Source organism: Ictidomys tridecemlineatus, chromosome 6 (genome assembly GCF_052094955.1).
Source record: "Ictidomys tridecemlineatus isolate mIctTri1 chromosome 6, mIctTri1.hap1, whole genome shotgun sequence".
In the NCBI taxonomy this organism is placed as follows: Eukaryota; Metazoa; Chordata; class Mammalia; order Rodentia; family Sciuridae; genus Ictidomys; species Ictidomys tridecemlineatus.
In genome coordinates, this window is record NC_135482.1 from 168,872,506 (window position 1) to 168,890,034 (window position 17,529).

The following is a 17,529-nucleotide window of genomic DNA, read 5'->3' on the forward strand; positions in this document are numbered from 1 at the left end:
GCCTCCCAAGCCACTGGAATTACAGGCATGTGCCACCATGCCCGGCTCAACATAATTATCACTTGTGATCCTCCTCAGAATTTCTCATAAATTAGGTCCCATCGTTTTGATTATATAGATGAGGAAAGTGAGGCATGGATTGGTAATTCAAGGTCACATAGATATTAGAATCAGTATTTGGAGTAGGTTAGTTAACTGTGAAATTCTTGCTTTTTACCCTCTGTATTTGAGAAGGGAAGGCCAGTCAACAAAGCCAGAAGAGACCGAAGCAGGAACTCTTAGAATATGTACTAGAATCATCAAGTTCACTCTAAGTAACAGGTTAGGCCAAAGAGAGAAAAAGGAAATGGGATTGGGATTAGGGGTGTTGCTCAATGGTGGAGTACTTTCCTAGCATAGGTAGGCCCTAGGTTCAATTCTCAGCACTACGAAAAAAAGAGAGAGAAAAAGAAATAATATAGAATTGATGCAGTTATCATGATGGGTTTTAAATCTGTCCATTTGTTTAGCCAACATTGTACCTCATTAGAGATACTAAGATGCAAGATGCCCATTCTGTCCATAAGGATATCATAATTTTGCAGGGAAACAGTTTTCAGATAGTGTTATAAATGCTTTGATAGAAGTATATACTCAGTGCTGACACCACCCTCTAGTAGGGAACAGCAGAAACTTCCCATAGAAGGTAATTCTGAATGGAGTCTTCAAGGAAGGTTAGGAATTATCTTTATGGAAGTAGGGAAGAGGGATCTTTGCAGAGGAGGAACATGATCAAAAACACAGCAATGTCGACAGATTGCAACAAGGAACCTACCAGTTGTACATGAGGCTTGACTATGGAGATAAGGCCTGAGAGTACATGGGTTCAGGTCATTAACTTTAGGCTGGGAGCCTGAGGTCAAGGTATAATGAATATTTATTTAGGTTATGATAGTGACACAACAGAAGAGGAGGAAGCATAAGTGGGAGATGTTAGAAATGAGACAGAATTGGTTCTGATAATCAAGGAAAACAGAACCTTTTCTAGGAGTTTGGAAATGACACACAGGCCATGTATATCTATATGTAGAATGGGATAATAGCAGGCTCTAAAGAAACCTTACGAAAAAACAAAAGATGAAGCTTCCACAAGTTTGAGTGCAATTCTTCATTAATGCTAAATAATAACCTCCAATTCACCATTATAATGTGTTATTTAAATGATTAGTCCTTTATTGTTGTTGTTTTTCTCATTTCAAATTAAGTTCCAGATTTTATCTTATAATGCTTTTTCTTTTCTGTAACATCATACATGTTTAGAAGCTAAATTTTGATAACTTCTTATTTTCTGCTTTTTTACACATAACCTTAATGGGTTTGATAAAGGGCCATCACCGATAATAATCACTGGGTTTATTCTGTCATAGAATAAATGATTAAATTTCTGTCTATATTTAGATGTGTCTTATCTACAGTCACACTATATTATCAAAGCTGCATTTTACTGTACAAACCATGAATAAAGCAGGCTTGATTGCCTATGTCTATAAGTTATCGGTACTCAAGAAGTTGAGGTGGGGTAATCACTTGAGCCCTGAGTTCAAGTCTAGCCTGAGCATCATAGTGGGACCCACCCTTCTAAAAAACACAAACACAAATATATTTACATTTGAGAAGCAATGAACTCACTAGGATACACCATTGAAATTGAGTCAATGTACAGTTTATTTCTGTGTGAAATGTACAAAATTGTATATCCATAATTTATGCAAAAGATTTATTCAAAAATTCAAAATTGATTAGCATAATTTTGCTAAATGTCACACTCTTCAAATAATAAAATAGTATTTAAATATGATCCAAATATATAGTATTTGCACACTTTCTAAATTTTAGTGACATTCTATGTCTTTATTTAGTGATTAATTTAAAAGCTTTACACTTAATAAAGAATATTAAAGATCTATAACCTTATGATTTACTTCATAGCAAATCTGCAAATGTTATTTTTGTTCAATCTTTCCATTAACATGATCTTTATATGCCGCTTTAATTTGTCCTTGATTCTTTTTAAGCACCATAACACACATATAATAATACATTTGATAAATGTATGTGTGTGTGTGTGTATATATCCACATATATATGATAGATATTTTATTATTCTTAGTGATGCAGAATACTTTTTATTTATCCAAATGTATTTTACTAACTTGATATTTTCCAGTGTGTTAGTAGAATGACCAAACAAGTTTTTAAAAATGAAATAGGCAATAAATACCTTAAGGAACATGTTAGCAAGAATAACAGTGAACTTTGACCTCCTGCCATTTTACACTAGTATTTCAATCTTAGGTATTTCAGTAAAGCAAATAAATTGAAATGTCATTGAATTTAATCATTTTTAAGTAACTTTATTTTACTTGGAATTTTTAAATATAGGGTGTATTCAGTTCTCGAGGAAAAAAGATCCTAATGGCAGATGCTGATGGAGCCACAAAGTTTCCAGATGTTGAGAAATTAGAAAAGGGACTAAATGATCTACAGCCTTGGCCTGTGAGTATAAAAATATAGTGTTAATGATATTCAATCAAGAATGTAAGGTCTAACTAGGCATGGTGTTATATACCAGCAATCCCATTGGCTTGGAAGGCTGAGGCAAGAGAAAGTTCAAAGCCAGCCTCAGCAACTTAGTGAGACCCTGTCTCAAAATAAAAAGGCTGGGGATGTGGCTGAGTGGTTAATTGCCATTGGGTTCAGTCCCTGGTACCAAAAATAAAAAAGGAATATAGGGTCTGAAAATTTAAATGAAAAATCAGGGTTGGTTGTTTACTTTTTTGTTGTTTGGTGAAAAATTGCTCTATGAGTGTTATAGTCCCATAGTGGAGCTAAGTGTTTTGTTATAAACATTCACTGATATTCTGGACACTTTTTTAATATTCTGACCACATCTATTGCTTGATTTCTAATTGCTTTTGCCAGAGTGTTCTTAGTTTTTGTTTTGTTTTGTTTTGAGTACCAGGGATTGAACTCGGGGGTACTCAACCACTGAGCCACATCCCAGCCCTTTTATATTTTATTTAGACATAGGGTCTCATTGAATTGCTTAAGCCTTACTTTTTGCTGAAGCTGGCTTTGAATTCACATTCCTCCTGCCTCAGCTTCCCAAGCTGCTGAGATTATAGACATGTGCCACTATGTCCAGCTAGAGTTTTAATATTATGCATATTTAGTGAGGTCTTATTTAAAAGCATAGCCTGAGACGTCTAGATGAAAATGTGAAATGAACCTGAATCAGAATCTTGTATTTGATGAAGCAAGCAAAAATAAATTCACAAAGGTTAAATATAACTTCAAGGCATAGATTTAAAAAATGAAGGTTTAGGAAAGAAAATCCTGGTGCCGTTCCCACCATTCAAAAGCCTTTTAGAGAAAGAAGGTAAACTTATCAAATCCTGAACTTTTACAAAACACTTCTCAGTCTACAACGAACCTAACTGAGAGAATGAAGGAGGACCCTTAGACAACATCATGCAATACACTTATTTTCTGCCAGGATCTCAGCAGAAGCAAGAGAATTTGCTAGGGCTTGCCAATGTCAGGGTTTCAAGCTAAGTTGTGAGCACAGATCCAAGAGATTAGATCCTTTCCTCGGTGGAGTGTACCCCTGTTCAGGACATCTGACAAAAGTTATAGCAAGGAGCCTGAGTAAGCCAACAATGCCACACAAGCCTCCTCCCTCTTTACTTCCCCTCCATGTAACACTCAGTTCTTGAAACACTAGTTCAAAGGGAAGAACAAGTGTCACAAAAGTAGAAACATATCAAGGAGAATCCATATGTATGGTAGAAGAGCTGCCCATGTTAATCTACGCAAATGAAAATAAATAAATGGCAGTTACATCAATACTTTACTACCAAAAAAAAAAAAAAAAACTAGAGATAGTTTAATACAAAAGAAGATAACCGGCCTGGGGTTGTGGCTTAGCAGTAGAGCACTTGCCTAACATGTGTGAGGCCCTCGGTTCAATCCTCAGCACCACATAAAAATAAATAAGTAAAATAAAGGTATTGTGTCCAACTACAATAAAAAATATTTTTAAAAAAACAAAAACGACTCAGTAGTAGAATACTCGTCTAGCACATGCAAGGCTCTGGGTTTGCTCCTCAGCACCACATAAAAATAAAATAAAGGTATTGTGTCCAACCACAACTAAAAAATAATTTTTTTTTAAAAAAAGAAGATAACTGGTAACTATCTGAAAGGCAGTGTCATTCAAGGAAAAGGATAAAATTACATGTGAGTATTTTGGCTAAAGACAAAATTCTTAATGAAAATTAGAATTCAGCATCACAGAGATTAGAAAGAATTTACAAAGTAAAATTGAAGGCCAAAAGAAGACGAATAGATGGGACTGTCCCTAATGAGATAGACCTAGTTTTAGAAGCAAATATTTTTGTTATATACTAAAATAATTCCTATTAATTATAGTAAAACCCAAACAGTGGAAAAAAGTGAACATAAAAAACCAAAAACAGAAAATTTAATAATAATTTTTAGAAATGCAAATCTGCCTAGAAATGTTTGTTTAATATTAGTTTGTGGGGCCGGGGTTGTGGCTCAGCAGTAGAGCACTCCCCTAGCACGTGCAAGGCCCTGGGTTCTATTCTCAGCACCACATAAAAATAAATAAGTATTTAAAAAGTTAATTTCAGTTTGTGAAGGATTTTTCTCCTCATACCGTCATCCATACCCATTGCCTTTTTTCCTAGCAGATATCATTTATTTTTATAAATGCTAAGTCATTTAACTAATATAATTCTTAAAAGGATATACTGTGAAAATATCCCTCTACCTATCCTGTTGAAAACACTAGCCACTAACTATAGGTGGCTATTTAAATTTTAAAAAATATAGTTCCTCTGTCTCATTGACCACATTTCAAATATTGTGGCTAGCAGCTACCTTATTAGATAGCTTTTCCATCACCACAGAGTTCTCTTGCACAGTGTTGCCATGTACTGTGTGATATGAAATCACTCTTAAATGTTATAGTTCACACTTACTGAAAAGGTGTTTCTTCCACCCTATGGCAAATCATGATAGGATACAGAAAAATGTAATTGGTAAAGTTATTGGGTTTGATTTCATGGTTTTCTTTAGAGGCTCTACAGAGACTTGGCAACTGCTTCTGCGAGCCTTTGGGGGTGGCAGTTGGGGAAAATGACATGGACTTGGACACACGACCTTCTCACCTCCTGGTGACTGGGAAGTATGAGTAGTCTTTTGAGTTTCTGCTTTGTATAGCTCTAATTATGTTCAAGCAGCCCATTCTGTCTCCACTCAGTTATAAAATTCCTCTTAACATTACGTGCAGTCTATTTCCTTTTAACCACCCCTTCTAGTTGCTGCTTTTATTGCTGCACAAAACAGCCAACTTTGTGGTGTGACAGCCCTTCAGAGAGTCAAAACTATTTTCCATTTGTCTTCTCTGTTTGGGGCTATCAACAGTTCTTCAAGTTTTTAAATATAGTATATTTCTCTTTCTTATCATTCTGGTAATTTTCCAATGCCATGGCTTCAGTTTGTGTGAATTTTCTTACTACATTACATTGCCATTGAACTCTGTCTCCCCATCGTTCTGTGATATAGTTGGTGTTTCTTTTGCTTTTTATTCCAGAGTGGAAATATGACTCTTTATCCCCATTATATATCAGCTTGTTAAATTTCAGTCTCTAGTGCAATTGCTATTTCCTTCTTAATTCACTTAAGCCACAAATGTGATAAGCATTCCTTACATGGATTCCCCTAATTCCTAAAAAAGGAGTAACTGGCATAAAACTGGAAATAATGAACAAGAACATGGAGCCAAGCATGGTGGCGCATGCCTATAATCTCAGCAGTTTGGGAGGCTAAGGCAGGAGGAAAATCCAAAGCCTACCTCAGCAACTCAATGAGACCCTAAGCAACTCAACAAGAGTCTGTCTCTAAATAAAATATTTAAAAAGGACTGGGGATGAGAGTGGTTAAGAGCCTCTGAGTTCAATCCCCACTACCTCCCATTCCCTCCCCCAAAAAAACATGGGTTTCATGGTCCTGTCTTAAAGTTACATAAGTGATTTATTAGATGGCAGTAGTTAACTTTAATGCCTTTTGACAATATTTTAAGTGCTTAAGTATTTTTTTCCAGGAACATTTTCAATAGCTTCTATGCCAAACTTATTTTTTTTTTAATTTGCTCCCTTTTCATACTTATATTTCCTTTTAGATTAACTGGGTTACATGTCTGGTCTCACTTTTCTTACAAGGTCAGTTTATAAAAGTTACCTCTGAAGATAATTGTTCTTTTAAGGTTTTAAAAATAAATGTAATTTAAGTAGAGCTCATTATTTCACACAAAAGTAAAATAGAATATTTTCATATTAGTTCCATATATTTTATTTGTGTTCTCTTTTCATTTCGTTTTTTTCCATTTTTTATTGGTGCCTTGTAATTATGTATATTGGTGGGATTAATTGTCCCAGTATCTCCCCTACATCAGTTTTTTAATGTGCAAAGCTTTCCTCCTATCTTTTAAATTTCCTAATCAGTGGTTATTCTGCCTTGTTTAATGAAAATATGTTTGGTTTTGTAATGATTTTTTTAAGCAAAATCTGTGATGACTACTTATTTCATAGATTAAGTATTCAAAATAAAATCCCAAATCCCTGAAGAGGCAAAAATAGATGACAAAAAGTCTGTATTTCATAATTGGAGTAATTCCTCAGGCCATGATTTATACCTTAAATTCTCATTGAGGCATAGATAAACAAGTTTTGTTTTTAACCCTACAAATGTCTAGTGATAATAACATGATAGACACATCAAAGTAAAATTGTATTAGGAAACACTATAGGAAGCCGATACTAACCACACACACACAAACCCAGCTCAGTCTAGAGTGATTACTTACTAATGACCATGATGTCACTTTGCCTTCAAATGGTTTACCCAGTTGTAGTTTGGGTGCACCAATATTTCATATGTATATGCTTCATTTAGTTGTTCCTTAAAAGAACAAGACAGTTACTGCTTTCCTTTTTTTTTTTTTTTTTTTTTAATGGACCATGTGGACAAGTTAGAGGCTAGTCTATTTGTTTTATCTTTGGAGTTTGTGGGTAAAGACCAGACAGTTACACAAACATATTGCTGAGATTTTTGTGAAAATTAAATGAGGAAGAATGCAAAAATAAAAGGGCAGTTTAAAAAATAATTTTTATTATATATCCAGATTATATAATTATATATAAAAATTACAGGTATAGTATATATAAAAACATAACATATATACTCTGTATATAACAGAAGTTTCAGGAGTCTTTCTCAGTATATCAGTGTGTTTCCTGAATTGTTAAAGAAGGTGACTCAGGACTAGAGCTGGCTCTGAGAGCTATGTTCTAATGTCAACAAATCTAATTCAAAAGCGGATAAGGAACAGCAAAATTCTCTGTTAGGGTGATAATCAATATTTTAGACTTTGTGAGTCACTTATGTTTTGTTTCTTCCTCTTCCTCTCTTCCTCCTTCCCACCTCTTCCCTTTAAAAAGGTAAAAAAACAGTTAGCAAGTTGGCTTTAACTCACTGGCCACCTCCATTCTAGAAGATTTAAATATTGATCTTAATAAATGTGATTTTTGTGCTAATCACAGAAATTTTCAGAATCTTAATAACCCAATGATTATCAAGAGATAAAAGGCAGGAAGGGATATAGGATATAGGAGTTGGAGGGATGTAGGAGTTGGAGAATGACTTTTATCTGAAAAGATTAAATTTGCAGTTCTTAAAGAAATTGGCTCGAGTGGAATTTAAGTACATAATATTTAAATTGGTCACTGCCTTCTGCCCCAGTGGAAGATAAGTTTCACTAGAAAAGGAACCTTATCACTAAAGTAGTACAAATATTAGGTGCTCAGTATATACTTGTGGAACAATTGAATACTACCATATATCAATTCCAAGGAGAAAGCCATGTTTTACATTTAAAAATGTAGTCATGAAGGGTACCCAAAAGCCAAATTCTCTTACAGGAATATATGAATAAAATACCAAATTTGTATAACAACTCATCTGGAATTTAGGAAAACATTATGAAGAGGTAGATGCAGAACTGATTGTAGAAATACTGCCAATGTGGCAAATGTTAAGAAGAAACTAGATGTAACATCCAGATAAATAATAGGGTTCTTGGGTTTTTTGGGGGGATGGGGGTGTACCAGGGATTGAACTCAGGGGCACTTGGCCACTGAGCCACATTCCTAGCCCTGTTTTGTATTTTCTTTAGAGACAGGGTCTTGCTGAGTTGCTTATTGACTTGCTTTTGCTGAGACTGGCTTTGAACTCGAGATCTTCCTGCCTCAACCTCCAGAGCCATTAGGATTATAGGCATGTGCCACTGCACTGGTTTCTTGTTTGGTTTTATTGTTTATATAAGGAAAGATTAGAAACAGCCTCAAGAGGAAAATAACTAGCCACATTCCATCACCCAGAAATAACTAGTGTTAATAAACTTTTTTAATGGACCAGTTTTTTTCTGAATATTTATATTTTAGCAACATAGTAGAGTTCTAAATATACTAATATGAAAGCATAAAGATTCACCATGGAATCGTTGGTAGTAAAGAAGTGAAAACCTTAAGTAGAGTGAATAATAGAATGGTTCCTCTCTTCATCCATCAGCCAGTTATAACAGTTACCAACATTCTGACATAATTCTTCATCCTCCTTTTTTTTTTTTTTAAGAAAAATTCTATTGTTTTAACACAACCTCAAGATTTTATTGTCTGCCGGGTTTCTGTTCTCGAGACTAAAAGGCTCAGGGGTCACTCTAGTTAAACTGGGCTAACTGGGCTGCACGAAATAACCACACAAGAGACACAAATACCTTTTTTGGGGGGGTTGTTGTGACGGCTCCTCTGACCTTAAGGGTCTGCAGAAAGAGAGAGAGCGCGAGAGCACGCGCTGACCCCTTTTATTGAGGAGAAGCTATTCAAATGAGGCAAGGGGTCAGGTTTCAGGGGGCTGAGTCCATCTTCATGATGTCCACTGCCAGCAGGTTGACTGACACTTGGGTAGGCCACACCCAAGGGCACAGTAAGAGGAGGGGACACACACAAGGCACTTCCATGGAAGATTCAATCCTAAATAGGGCAAGGGGTTTTATTACAAAGGAACAGGTGAGCATAGCTTCACCTATGGGGCTGTAGCAAGACACACCCATTTCTGTGACTGAGCGCCTCAGCACCCAGCTGGGGAGTGTAAGGTTGGCCTCCCACAGTTGTCTTCACAATAAAAGATGAAACTCTGAAGTGGATCACTTGATCCTTTCTTTTCTTCTCTCTTCATAGTTCAAGATGCTTGCATCTCTTGGTAGCCATCAGTCTCTTAGATGTGCAATTGGTCTTGACACACTCAAGCCTCAGCACACTCTTTGTACTTCTGCCTTCTTCCAGAAAACTCAGCTTAGTCTCTCCACCATAACCACTACTTCCAGTGATAACACCACTTTCCCTGGGCATACAGAGAGACTCCTTGCCCTTTTTCTACAGGGTCACTTTGTGGGGTTAGTGCTTGCCACACTTCTTACAGAAAGTACAGCAGGTTTTAGGAACATCACCACATTTGTTGGAGTGCTATTGGCATGGAAAGGGCATAGCTATATATTTTTTTTTTTTGGTTGTAAATACAATTTGAAAAGCTGTTTTTGCCAAATGAAATTTTTAAAACTAATTTCAACCATAGTATCTTATATAAATGAATGCATGTTATACTAGAGCCTTTTTAAAAAAAAATTATTTTTTAGTTGTAACTGGACACAATATCTTTATTTATTTGTTTATTTTTTAATATGGTACTGAGGATCCAACCAAGAGCCTCGCTCGTGCTAGGCAAGCGCTCTACTACTGAGCCACAACCCCAACCCCACTAGAGCCTTTTAATACTCACTTTTTATCAAATGAGAAAGAAAAGAGTAAATATCAAAATTATATGTTGAGTCTGTGTAAATTTATGTTTCTAGAACATGTTGGAAACATGAATCAGCAGTTTTAAATAATTCATATCCATCAATCCAGGAATACCAGTGACCCATCTTTGAGAAATTTATTGTAAGGAAATAATTTAAAATGTGTATAAAAGTAAATTTTTGCGTATTTTTTTAAATATAGTAGTAAATCTTAATAAGAGTGAAAATTTTAAAATAAAATATCTATTATTAATTTACACGGGCTAGATTTACTGTTATAGGATACCTGTACATTATATATAATTAAGTAAAAATGCAAATTTTAAATACCTGGAGATACATAGAAAGACATGTAATAATATTAACTGGCTATTCAGAGATAATCAGTATTAACATATTGCAGTATTTATAATATTTATATGTAATGTATATAAACTGATATATGTATATGCTGTATAATATTTATATGAAATCATGTTAATATATTTATGTATTATATAATACTTATATGCATAATAATCTACTAGCATTAGTTATCTGAATGGTGGAATTACAGATATCTAATTTTTGTTCTTTAGATTAATTTATTATTTGTTTTTAACAATGAAATTACATTGCTTTTGAGAAAAATGCTCAGGGGACAGAGCTTTTGTAATCAAACCTTTACTCTTTAACTCAGTACTTCACTTTCAATACTAGCTTTTCTGTTTCTGCCCATATTGGATAAGAATGATTAATTTTAATACCTGATTTTCCTGTTATTAATTCCTAAAATTGATTCAGCTTTGTTTCAATGTCTCTACCTCATTTGCAGCCACTTTGTCTTTTGGAATGCCTATGCCAGTTTCTGTTTCCATTTCAGTGTGTTTCTTTACTTTGGATGTGGAATTCAAACAGACCTATGTTCAAATTTGATGTGATCTTGAACGAGTTAATCTATTTACCTCACCTACCTGTTTTATGATGTATGAATAATGAGCCCAACTTCCTAATCCTGAGGTCATGATTGAAGCAAAATGTTTAGTTTGTGTTCAGCACTTTATAAATAGTGCCTCTCTTTTAAAAATTTTTTGATACTGCAGATTAAACCCAGGAGCACTTTACCACTGAGCTACATCCACAGCCCTTTTTTTATTTTAAGAAAGGTCTCACAGAGTTGCTGAGGCCAGCTTCAAACTTGTGATCCTCCTGCCTCAGCCTTCTGAATGGCTAGGATTACAGGCATGTGACTGTGCCTGACTATAGTACCTCTGATGATTAATATTAGTCTTTGTGCTTGATTTTTTTCCATCAGAGCTAATTCTAGTGTTACTGTTTATGATTGTTAACACAAATTGAATTTATCTATTTCTAGTCTATTCCTTCTCTGTAGTGACTTATAAAAATATATTTAACAGCAAAAGTACTAGAAAAGAGTTTGTTATTGTTGTTGTTTTGTTTTGTTTTTGGTACCAAGAATTGAACCAGGAGTATGCTTAACCATTGAGCCACATCCCCAGCACTTTTTATTTTTTATTTTGAGACAGGTTGCTTAGGGCCTCTACTGAGGCTGGCTTTGAACTTGCAATTCTCCTGCCTTAGAGATTCTGATTAAATCTTTTCCTTCTAGAATATAATAGTACTACTTTTTATCACTTTTAAAAGCTGACTTTCATAGTAGTATAAATGTTTATTTTGAAAAATCATAAGAAATTCAGGTATGTTCTAAATGAAGCTTAAAAGAAAGAGACTTGATGCTGTATACATTTTCTAATGTGGGAAATTTTTAAAATACAAATATCTTTCATTCCTGAAAAACAGCCAACTTTTTGAAAAGCCATTTAGATTAATTCCAATGATAGTGAGATCCGTCTCAGGGATTCAGTACTTGCTTCAGAATTCTTCATATATACAAAATTCTCTTAAAAGCTTTTAGGGAATTATGCTGGAAGAATAAATGAGATTTTAAATGAAAGGTTTTGCTTTGAAACTGTTTTTAGTGTGATTTACGTTTTAAGTCAAAATTCATTTTTATCTCTTATAAAAAATGTTACTGTTCTTTTTGGGTTCAAAATTAAAGCTTATTTTCCATATTCTGTTTGAACTATTTTAACATGGATTTTCTTTAAGAAAACTATTCTCTCCTTTTCTGTACAAAGTACCTTAGCCAGATGTTTTAGTCGGCTTTGTCACTGTTGTGACTAAAAGACCCATCCAGTACAGTGTAGAGGAGGAAAGTTTATTTGGGGGATCCTGGTTTCAGGGGTCTTAGTTCAAAGGCAGCTGGCTCCATTCCTCCCAGCTCCAGGTGAGGCAGAAGATCATCACAGAAGAGTATGGTGGAGGGAAGTGGCTCACATGATGATCAGAAAGCAGAAACTCCACTTGCCAGATACTAAATATATAGCCCAAAGCCACATACCCACCAAGACTTACATCCTCCAGCCACACCCTACTTGCTTTCAGTTACAATACAAGTTACCCTACTAGAGATTAATTTACTGATTAGATTAAGGTTTAGATAACCAGATCATTTCTTGTCTTGCATTGTCTCACACATGAGCTTTTGTGGACACTTACATCCAAACTATAATACCAAAGAAAGAAGGGCATAAATTATCATTACTACTAAAAATAATAGGCAAAGAATATAACCTATAATTCTCAAGAGAAATTGTAAGACTTTCCAAAAGTTTTGTTGTTTTTTCGGACAGAAGGGAGTTGAACCCAAGGACCCAGGGGCACCTAATTCCTGTGCCATATCCCCAGCTTTTTTTTGTTTTGTTTTTTTTTGTTTGTTTTATTTTTGTTGTTGAGGGTTGGGTCCCAGAGATTGAATTCAAGGACACTCGACCACTGAGCCACATCCCCAGCCCTGTTTTGTATTTTCTTTAGAGATAGGGTCTCACTGAGTTGCTAAGTTGCTGAGGCTGGTTTTCAACTCTCAATCCTTCTGCCTCGAGTCTCCTGGAGCCACTGGGATAACAGGTGGGATTACTATGTCCCGCAAGGATGTGATGAAATAGTCAATATCATATCCAATTAGTGGGAATGCAAAGACTCTTTTACAGAAAAATTTGACCCATGTGCATTAAAAAAAAAAAATCATTTAACTTTTAACTTAGTACTTAGATTTGAACTTAAGAATTTGAACTTCGTATTCTATTTCTGTTATTTTTTCCCCCAAAATTCAGAAATCCAAAATACAGATAGTTTTATATTGGAAAATGTTTTTTCAGTTACCTTTATAATTATAAATTAGAAATGTCCAATGAATAGGCAGAGAATGAAATTATGATAAATCTGTCCAATGAAATAATATCTTGACCTTTCTATTGGCATAAAAAGTAAAGACTACTATGCATCGCTATTATGACAAGTTTGGGGGGTTTTGTTTGTTTTTTGTTGTTTGATACTGAGGATTGAACCCAGCAGTGCTTTACCCTGCTAAGCCACATCCCCAGCTCTTTTTATTTTTGAGACAAGGTTTCACTGTGTTGCTTATGGCTTTGCTAAATTGCTGAGGCTGGTCTTGAACATGAAATCCTTCTGCCTCAGCCTCTAGAATTGCTAGGATTACAGGTGTGCACCAACATGCCTAGTTTTGACAAATTCCTAAAAATAATCAAACCTGAATCTTATCAAGCCTCTACATTTAACTGTGCGTTTAAAACTGCTGTATTAAATGTCACCATATGGAAGTAGCAAACTCCAAAACCTAGGAAAGGACTAATTATTGATTCCTTCAACAAATGGTTAGAAAAACAATTTTAAAGAGATAGGGAAGTTCATTGATAAAAGATGTATTAACCAATTTGCATAGCTTTTCTTTTGCTTTTGAGTCAAAGAAACTGAAAATAATTGTGTGATCATTGGGCAAACTTGAAAACTATGTATCTGATGGTATTCTGGTTTGGATATGAGATGTCCCCCTAAAGTTCATGTGTGAGACAATGCAAGAATGTTCTGAGGTGAATTGATGAAATGATTGGACCTGAGAGAGTAACCTAATCAGCCCATCCTAATTTGGGACTGACTGGATATAACTATAGGTAGGTGGGGTGTGACTTAGGTCACAGGGAGTATGTCTTAGAAGAATGCATCTGCCTTTCAACTTCTTCCCTCCTGCCTGACCCCTCATGAACTGAGTGACTTTCCTCCCATCGGCCCTTCCACCATGATTGCTACCTCCCCTTGGTCCCAGAGCAGTAGAATTGCCCACCTTTGAACTTGCAATCCTCCTGCCTCTAAAACTGTGAACCTAAATCAACTTCCCCTCTAGGTTGTTCTTGTCCACATCCATGGTAGGGCTGATGCAGAATTCTAAATCAGAATTTCTGAGGTTTAACTATGATCAGGCCTTTGGACCTTATTGGGCGATGTCTACTCTAAAAAGATTAGACCAGTACACCCCCTAGGGCCAGGCAGATGCCAATCTCTGCTGAGTATCTTTAACTCACGGACCTCCTGAGAACTCCACTGGTAGGGTGGGGTAACCAACTCTTGATAGGTCTCACACATTCCACCACCCATAAATATGACCTTTCCCTCAAAAAATTCTCAGCCCCCTGTGTCTGGACCCTCTTTAGCTAGTCATATAAGCCACCAGATTCAAAGGAAAAGCCAGCTACATTAATGTGAATCCCCCTGGGAATAATATTCTCCGTGTCTGTTTCAATCCCACTCTCTAGGTACACCCTAGGCCACATGTAGGCACTAACTGGAGAGTATGCAGTTTTACTATGATCTCCCAGGATCCTGCACAGCAAGCTACAAAAGGGGCTCTTTAAGATGGCCATGTGCCTCAGCTCTCCACTTGCCTTTTGAGAAACATGGAGCACTTTTCAAACACGAGATAGCTATTCAGCTTCTGGTTTAGCTAAGTTCAGACTGCTCTTCTGTTCTACAGGTTTTCCCATGCCAAATTTGTCTCCTACATTTCTCTCTCTGTGTTACCCCTCCCATCTGTGGTGACTTGGCACTGCTGCCATCTCTGGCTTGGTTCTGTTGTGCTTTTGTCTTCTGTTCAAAGTACCCGAATTTCTGAATCTCTATAATTCTCTTATCAGTATTGAATTTCAGTGAATTCACTGTCACCTACCTCACAAAGAAGCAGTACTTCTGCTGTTTGAATCCTGAGGATAGAACAACTAGAAAATACACCACCATTCCTCTAATCCAACATCTTTATCTCTCCTTGGTTCTTTATTATTCAATAGTAACCCTAAAATCTGTTTTTCTAGTTCAATGAAATTTATTTTAGTATATTTATTGGCATAGCCTTAAGTTCACAGATTAACAAGCAGTAACTTTTTAATGCTGTCATATCTTCTTATCCAGGATCCTAGTATTTCTTAAATTTTGGTTTCTTTTGTTTCCTATGGTATTATTTATATATTTATTTGTTGCCACATTTCTTATAAAGTTTATTTCTGAATTTTTCTCTTTTGTTGATGGTATACTTCCACTCTATCTTCCGAGTATTATTTGTACAAATGAAGGCTAAAGTACTATACATATATTCATTTTATGCCCACTCATTCTTTAATTATGTTCGTAGTAGTTTTTAAATTATTAATCTTGGATTGGTAGCATATATAACATTTGTAGGTGATTCTTTTCTTTCTAATACCATTCATTTTTTTTTCTCTCCAATGATATTGATATTTTTATTCAGGAAAAAATATCATTTAAAGATACACATTTTAAACTAGTGCTTTCTCCTTTATTTAGCCCTATTCAAATTAAATTCAGTGTCCTCTTACCAAGTATTATTAGACTATTCAAAGCTATGCATATTTTGACCTCCTCAGTAAACTTTTAAAAATGTTTAAGGTTATTTATTTTTTTTAATGTTGCTAAAAATAAGATATTACATTGAAGATTTAGATTTGGAAATAATACTTAAAATGTGAAAAACTATTTCATTGCTTTTTTTCCTTAGGATCAAATGGCTATTGCATGTGGATCTCGAGCTCATTTGGAAAAAGAATCAATTGCACAGGTGAGAGTTTGCAGTAACTGGCATGGAATAGCAGATCCCCCAACTCCTTTTTACATGTAAATTTAACAAGAAATAGGCTCATATATTTAAACTCTTAAAAATGAGGTTCACTTCAACCTCATTTAAATTTTCATTAGCACATTTCTGAGTTGATTTTTTTTTAAGTATATAGGAAGGATATAGATTTCATTTTGACTTAGGAGATAAACAATTCTTTTGATTTTCTTTTTTTAAGATAAAGTATCCTCATTCAGTCATAAGTGTGACTTATGTGTTTTGTGGACCAGTCAACTTGCCTTTAGTTTTTCTATATCAGCATATTTGATACTTAAGTGAAATACAAGTAGAGCATCCTTAACCTGAAAACCCAAAATCTAAAACCTTGAACACTAACATGTTACCGTAGATGGAAAATTTCACAGATAAAACTTTGTTTCATATACAAAATTATTAAAAATTCTACGTAAAATTTGCCTTTAGACTATTATATAATGTATGTATGAAACAAATTAATTTCATGTTGGGGCTCAAGCCCATCCCCCAAAATATCTCACAATATAAGTGCAAATATTCTAAAATCTGGAAAAAACATGAAACAACTGGTCCTAAACTTTTTGAATAAGGGATCCTCAAACTATTTTGAGATTCTTTCAAAGTTTAAATATTTTCTTGTTTTAACTTCGTTTCTGTTAGAAAAGCACTTTGCCTTAAAATTTATCAAATTCCTGACTCTCCTTTTTAAAAAGATTTATCATTAAAGATGTTAAATTCTTTATTTTATAGATTATGCTAGAAAAGATAGAGCAACTTGAAGAGGGAAATATCTTATTAAGGAATTAATCTATGCAAAATTTTTGTTTTTTAGAGTTGATTTTTGTTGTTGGTGTGGAGTAGGGTGGGGTGGTGGTGCTAGGAATGGAACCCAGGGCCTTGCACTTTACCACTGAGCTATATTCCAGACCAGAATTATTCTATAAAAATTTTTAATTCTTAATCATTTTTTTCATGTTTGTAGGTTTCATGTTTCAAACCCAATGATTATTCATTATATTTTCAGTGGTTAATCTAGTATAATGGTCTGGTAGATTCGATAATAAAGCTGTATTAATCAATGCATGACAAAATTATCTGGAGAAAATTTTTTTAATGCATATAGGCCAGGACAGTCACACTGAATCAGACTATTGGGTTGGGACTAGGTGTCTGCATTTTTAACAGTTTTACAGATCACCTTTATGCACCTTGGGCTTGGAGAACCATTGGTATTAAAAGTTGACTCTTTTCAATGATATTCAAATAAGATATGAAGGAATTTTAATATTTTTTAAAATCTTAATCAAACATCTTAAGGATTATGCATAAGTATAGAAACCTAGACTCTGCTTTTTTGGAAATAAATATTTTAACACCCTCAGCATCTAGTCTAGTATTCTGTATACCTTATAAATTCTCACTGGTGTTTGAAAAAGTTTAATCATTTAAACTTAGAGAATATAACACTCCTAGAAATTTAAAACTAAAAGAGGATTTATAAGCTAAACTTTGTTTACTGATGCACAGAGGATAG

At 34.7% G+C, this 17,529-nt stretch overlaps 1 protein-coding gene and 1 pseudogene across 4 annotated transcripts in view; one reads left to right on the top strand and one right to left on the bottom strand.

The window, feature by feature from the left end:
- Alg5 (ALG5 dolichyl-phosphate beta-glucosyltransferase) overlaps positions 1-17,529 on the top strand; it is a 40,856-nt gene that overhangs the window by 12,925 nt on the left and 10,402 nt on the right. For all 4 annotated transcript variants that reach the window (XM_078016102.1, XM_021730473.3, XM_078016101.1 and 1 more), the window contains exons 6-7: positions 2,422-2,535; positions 15,903-15,962. In XM_078016102.1, coding sequence (XP_077872228.1) covers positions 2,422-2,535; positions 15,903-15,962 — 174 coding nt within the window. The remainder of the gene's footprint in view (positions 1-2,421; positions 2,536-15,902; positions 15,963-17,529) is intronic.
- On the bottom strand, positions 3,361-10,836 carry LOC101978148 (large ribosomal subunit protein eL42-like; annotated as a pseudogene).